Source organism: Anguilla anguilla, chromosome 1 (assembly GCF_013347855.1).
Source record: "Anguilla anguilla isolate fAngAng1 chromosome 1, fAngAng1.pri, whole genome shotgun sequence".
NCBI classification, from domain to species: domain Eukaryota; kingdom Metazoa; phylum Chordata; class Actinopteri; order Anguilliformes; family Anguillidae; genus Anguilla; species Anguilla anguilla.
Genome location: NC_049201.1, coordinates 76,495,610 through 76,502,222, shown reverse-complemented (window position 1 = coordinate 76,502,222; position 6,613 = coordinate 76,495,610). Strand labels below are relative to the sequence as shown.

The window sequence follows — 6,613 nt, the reverse complement described above, 5'->3', positions numbered from 1 at the left end:
AGTGTGTGTGTGTGTGTGTATGCGAGTAGGTGTGTCCATGTGAGACTGAGTGTGTGTGACTGTGTGACGCACGTGAGTGTGAGTGACTGTGTGTGCACGAGTGAGCAAATGTGTGTGTGTGTGCGCGCGTCTCTGCGTGTGTGGGGGTGTGCGTGCGTATGAGCGTGTGAGTGTGTGTGTATGCGAGTGTGTGTGACTGTCACACACGTGAGCGTGCGTGACTGTGTGTGCATGAGTGAGCAGGCATGTGCGTTTGTGATAGCGTGTGTACATGAATGAGTAAATGTGTCATTCAGTGTGTGTCTTGTGAGTGTCTCATTCTGTGCATTAGAGCACTTGTACGTGTGTGCTTGCGCATGAGTTTGTATGTGTGCGTTTGTGTGCTTGTGTGTATACCTGTGTGTGCATGCACGTGTGTGTGTGTGTGTATGTATGCAATGGTGTGAGTCTGTATACATGTATGTATTCAAGTGTTTGCGTGTATGTGTGCGTATGTGTGTTTGTGCGTATATATGAGTGTTTGTCTGTACATGTGTGAGTTTGGATGTATGTACGTTTGGGTGTGCATATATGCGTGTGTGTTTGTGCGTGTGTGCGTGTTTGTGCATGTGTGTGTGTATGCACTTGATGTCAATGCTCTGTGAATCCCAGAGACACAGATCCCTGCAAAAGATCAAAGGAGAGATAAAAAGCACACCTACACACACCTCAAACTCTGCTCACCCACACACACACACACAATCCACTCATCTACACACACACACACACACACACACATACACACACAATCACACGCACACAATCCAAACATCTACACACCCACACATGCACAAAATCCACTCATCTATACATGCACACACACACACACGCACGCACACACACACACAATCCACTCATCTACACACACACACACACACGCACACAATCCAAACGTCTACACACCCACACACACAAAATCCACTCATCTATACATGCACACACACACACACGCACACACACACACAATCCACTTATCTACACACGCACACACACACACGCACGCACGCACACACACAATCCACTGGTCTACACAGGCACACACACATACACATACACACGCACACACACACACAAATAGCATTACATTTAAATGCAACATTAAATGAAATTAGCACCGCTAATGTAATGCTAAGCTGATCCAGCAGGCTCTTGGGGCCCAGTTTAAATTCGAAAACAGTGCAATCAGGTCGTAGCACTTTCCATACAAACGCATGGTTCATGTATTTATGCAATGTACATGCCTTCCTAAAATATGAATAAAATAGGATATGTGCTTTAACAGCATATTGAACACAGGTGACCATGAACACAGGTTCACTTTAATGAACACAGGTCACCAAGAACACAGGTTCACTTTAATGAACACAGGTGACCATGAACACAGGTTAACTTTATTGAACACAGGTGACCATGAACACAGGTTCACTTTAATGAACACAGGTGACCATGAACACAGGTTCACTTTAATGAACACAGGTGACCATGAACACAGGTTCACTTTAAAGAACACAGGTCACCAAGAACACAAGTTCACTTTAATGAACACAGGTCACCAAGAACACAGGTTCACTTTAAAGAACACAGGTTCACTTTAATGAATACAGGTCACCATGAACACAGGTTCACTTTAATGAACACAGGTCACCACGTTCTGAATGGAGGGACTTTGCTTTTCATTATTCAGACTGAATATTCAGACTCAGACGCTAAATAATCCATAAAAACCACACAATCAAACTCAGGCGGAACAATACCCAGAAACAACACTGGCACTCCGGGCCCAGGGTTATCTACGTCTGCAGTACACCATGCACAACAGTTGCGTTTGTAGCTTTTTTTTTTTTTTTTTTTTTTTTTTAAATTAAGAAATGCTGATTTTAATAGGCTACCTTGAGTTACACGTGCGGAACCCCAACTTCCTATCGGTTAAAAAACAGAACATAAACGGTGAATTATGAAATACGTGGCTGGTGGATTCTTCAGTTTCAGTTACGGCAGCAAAAGCAAAAAAAAGAAAGAGAGAGAGAGAGAGAGAGAAAAAAACCTTGTACAAAAATAAACTGTTCAGCGAGAGCATCGGGGGAATTTGCAGTTAATACACTTATTTCAACACAGCTGCTAATTGTTCACACCCCCTCGCCACCCCTTCCATCTACTCTGAATTAAACATCCTGAAGGATGTCGCAATAGCGAGCGCCAAAAATACCTTTTGACGGAGAATGCAGTTCGGTAAATGTTTTACTGCCCCCTGGTGGTAGAAAACACCGCCTCTGAGCATGGCACCAATTACCCAGCAATTTGACGCTGTCCAAACAGTGCCTTCGTAATGAAATTAAGAATATTAGCAGCCGCTCAAATTCTCGTATTCAGAGCAACTTAGACAGATTATTGTTCAAAAACACCAATTTACAAAGGTGAATTTTCCCTGAAGCCAATTAGGTTAAGTACATTATTTTATAGTACATTACAGGCATACATACAGCATTTACATTGCATCCATTTATACAGCTGGATATACACAGAACCAATGCAGACCAGATACCTTGCTCAAGGGTACAACAGCAGTGTCAAACCTGCAACATTTAGGTTACAAGACCAATACCCCATTTAAGTAACTTGCTTAATGGTACAGCTAGAAGTGATCCAGAAACCTCCAGTCCAGATCCTTAAGCACTGCACTGTACAGCTATACCAATGTTTCGTTTTATTCCCACTGGGAGTTTTTACCTTGCTTGCATTTTGGGGTTTCAGGAATTATTTTGCCCAATTTCCTTCTGTTTCTCTGTAAAGTGTCTTTGTGACAGTTCTATGTGTGTTAAAAAAAAAAAAAAAAAAAAACACTACACAAACTTAATTGACCTGAATTAAGAGGAAGAACCTCGCTTAATGCTACCCCATGTTAAAAAATAGTATACTCACCGTAGTATACTTGAAACGAACAAACTTTAATTACACTTCACGTATAAATACAGTATACTTCAGGTTTATGTCAGCATACTGTTTTTTCACATTAAACAGCTAGCTGACAGTGCTCTACTAGGGACTCGAACCTGCAAGTTACAAGTCCAGTTCTTTAACCAGTTTACCGTTCCAATCTTTGTGCAAGTGAAAACCCGTTTCAATCATTCTTGCATGTCCAAATCCCTCCCTAATTTGAAAGGATCAACCGGCTAATTTACGGAGGGGTTTTTGCAGGAACCTTCGCAGCCAAGTTTGGGCCAAGCCAAGTTTACAGACTACAGTCTGTCCACACTGCTGCCTACAAGCCGCACGTCTCCAAAGAGACTTCGCGCGCTGCTTTGGCAGACCAGCAGAGGGCGCAAGAGAATGACGAGACTGTGGGATTTAAACACAACTTCACACACTCCATCTCAAAAGCCTCTCAACAGGAACTCTCACCCAGTGCACAGTGAGCAGGGCCAGAAGGAACTCGAAAACCTCCAAATCTTTTATATAAACTGAAAATATACCACAGCACTTAATTTACCTACAATTTACTGAATTTACCTATTCTGCCTCAGTCCAATGGATCAGGGAGCTCCAGTTAAGAAGAAGGTAAAGGAGCAAAAAGAAAGTGGGTGTCATAGCTCTCTCCCACCAGCAGAGGGGGTGAGGGAGCTCACAAGTCCTGCACGACTCTTTGTGTACAACAATGTCACTGAAGTGTCATTAACATTCTCAAATACAGAGGAAATACACCAACTTCCACTTAAAAATTATTTTTATTATTATTATTATTATTATTTTTAGTTTTCTTCTCAAAAGTTTGTTAAAAACAAGACACAAACTAAAAAGAAATAATGCACACAGCTTATTTCCAGTAGAAAATCAGTACAAAATATCAAAGTATTGGGGATAAAAACGAAAAGCACAGTACAGAAAAGTACAGCGTGTGGTGAACGCACAGTGACGCAGTCGTTCGCACGCGGCGAGTCAACAGCAGAGAACAGCGCTCCAACGCCACTGCTCTCCGCACACACAGGACCGCAGCTCACAGAGAGCACTGATCCTCGCCGGCGTCCTGTCACATAAGCACGAGTTTAATTACAGCAGATATCATCCAGAGAGCAGCCGGATCAGCAGCTTCCAGCACTGGCCACGGGCCCTCGAACCCAGAGCGCCCCAGGGCTGCCGTCCGAGGGCCCGATGACCGGGCGAGGCGGGGCGGAGAATCGGCGAACATTTATTTAAAAAAAATAACACGTTTTAAAACTTTTAAAAATCAAACTATGTTTACGTGAAGACCCCGGTCCTGAAGAGTGGCAGAATCCACAGGGGGGCTTTTTAATTTTCACCTTAAAACTAATGACCAGTTCAAGCAAAGCAGGAGAGCTGAGTTAATGATGTAATCAGCCGTTTTAACCCTTTGAAGAGTAGGTTTTTTTTTTTTTGGAATGTTTTTTTTTTCAAAACTTTCAAGTCGGTGTTCTAGAACTCTCGTTGCTATCGGCAACATCAGCAGCGGAATGTTCAGCTAAGAACACTCTAATCCCGTATCTGTGACCTCAACACGGAGCAGAATAACAATGGAGAAAACAGGAGCAAGCTCTCTGAGACCCAGGCCGCAGACCCCCCCCCGCCCCCCTCCCCGCTCTAACCTGAGCTACACACCCCAGCTGCTTCGCCATCGTCACACTCCACTCCTCTTCCTCGCGCTCCTCCTCTTCATCAGCCCCTTCGGTCAGAGCTCGTCCCTCTCGCCGCCCCCAGCCGGGCAGGTGACCCCCGTGCCCCGGAGCCCGCAGTACCCCGTGGGCACCTTGTGCAGGTACTGCTGGTGGTAGTCCTCCGCGTAGTAGAACTCACCGGCCTCTCTGATCTCCGTGGTGATTGGGCCGTAGCCCTCCTTGGCCAACACCTGCACAGGTAAAACGATTTTAAAAAATACCCTTTAGTTTGCAGGAAGCCGGGGGGGGGGGGGGGGGGCAGGGGATGGCTCTGTTTGAACCTGGACTCATTTACAGTGCAGACATTTAGCAAACTGCCCGTAAAAACACCATCGGTCAGACACGAGCTCCATGAAGGAACTAGCGCCTACTTACTTAACACAGGCGTGTACTGAGAACTTTCTGAATTAAACTAAAAAAACAACAAAATCATACAATAGGGCAGCCCTACAGTGTGTACTATACACATTTATGGTTGCCATATTAGATTTTGTTGCATTTAAAATTTTTCTGTTTTCACTTCTCTGTCTCATTACCTCCTGAGCTATGTCACCCCTATATGTTATTCTACAGAAGCGATTCAGGTAGCTAACTTACTTACACCAGGGCACAACGACAGTGTCCCAGCTCGGAATCAAACCCACAATATTTGTGTTACAAGCCCACTTCCTGAACCGCTACACTACGGTCACGAAACAGCATCACAGGCCCGACAGGCGACCCGGGGATCTAGCTACTACACGGCAGCAGTTCCAAGATTCTGCGCCTGTAGTTCCGCGTTTCACCACTGGAGGGCAGAAAAAGCATTCGACGATTCACAAATGCAGCGCATGACAAAGAACATTTTTTTAAGAAACCTAAAAAAAAAGAAACACATTTCTTTGCAGAAACATGGCCAAGTTAAAATAAATAATTAAAACAGGCTTTTTCAAAATGGAGTGAAGTGCAAAGCGTTTCGCTGGCGTGCGAGTTCTACGCGCGGGAATTACACGAAAGCCACCGCGGGCCTCGTTTAGCATCGGGGAGTGACGTAGCTCACCGCCGCGCTTCTGATCCCGAAGAGAGGGAGAGAGGGAGAGAGGGAAAGAGAGGGAGAGAGGGGGAGAGAGAGCGAGAGAGAGAGAGAGAGAGAGAGGGAGGGAGAGAGAGAGAGAGAGAGAAATGAAGAGCCGTGGGAAGAGGATCAAGGGGAAGAAAGCCGTCGAGCGCCAGTAAAGGTAGGAGCCATTTAAAGTGCCGTCTCGGACTGAGGATTGAGAGTTGGACGGCAAAAAAATAAATAAAATTAAATAAAATAAATAAATAAATGAATACATATATTTCTCCAGAAATTCCATTGAAATTCTCCATGAGTTTTGGGCGCCGGACTCCACGGCTGTCCAGAAGACTACCCCCCCCCCCCCCCACACCCCATCCACTGGCAAGAGACAGAACACTTTTACACACTCCAGTCAAGCGAGAACTTGGCAGAGACCCCCCCCCCCCCACCCTGGGACACAAATCTGCCCTGACACACTGAGAATATATATTTTTAATCCTTCCCCTTCAGTACACCCGTGTGCAGAACAGGAACTGCGTCAGCGCCGCGCTGTTAATAATAACGTATTTATTATATATAATAATTAATAATGTGTCAGCGATTGTGCCCCAACGCAGCCCACTGCCACCGGACCCGCTCCAAAGGGCTCGCTTTCAATCCCCACAAATTCAGCGTTTTGGGGATTGATAAACCGGGTTTAGTCACCCCTCTGGAAGGGGGCAGCCCTTCCCTCTTTCACCCCAGCCCTGTGCATCCCTCTCTTTCTCTCTCTCTTTCTCACTCTCTCTCTCTCTCTCTCACAGAAGGAGTTGCACATGTTGACTGTGAAATCTCTCCCCTGGTTCCTGACAGACGCACCAAGGGGAGC

At 45.4% G+C, this 6,613-nt stretch overlaps 1 protein-coding gene across 4 annotated transcripts in view; it reads right to left on the bottom strand.

Annotated features, from left to right (window-relative positions):
- Nucleotides 1-3,789: 3,789 nt before the first annotated feature.
- Nucleotides 3,790-6,613, bottom strand: part of si:ch1073-358c10.1 (peptide methionine sulfoxide reductase MsrA 1) — a 32,355-nt gene continuing 29,531 nt past the window's right edge. For all 4 annotated transcript variants that reach the window (XM_035390763.1, XM_035390793.1, XM_035390774.1 and 1 more), the window contains exon 6: nucleotides 3,790-4,897. In XM_035390763.1, the coding sequence (XP_035246654.1) occupies nucleotides 4,721-4,897 (177 nt within the window). In that variant the 3' untranslated portion in view covers nucleotides 3,790-4,720. The remainder of the gene's footprint in view (nucleotides 4,898-6,613) is intronic.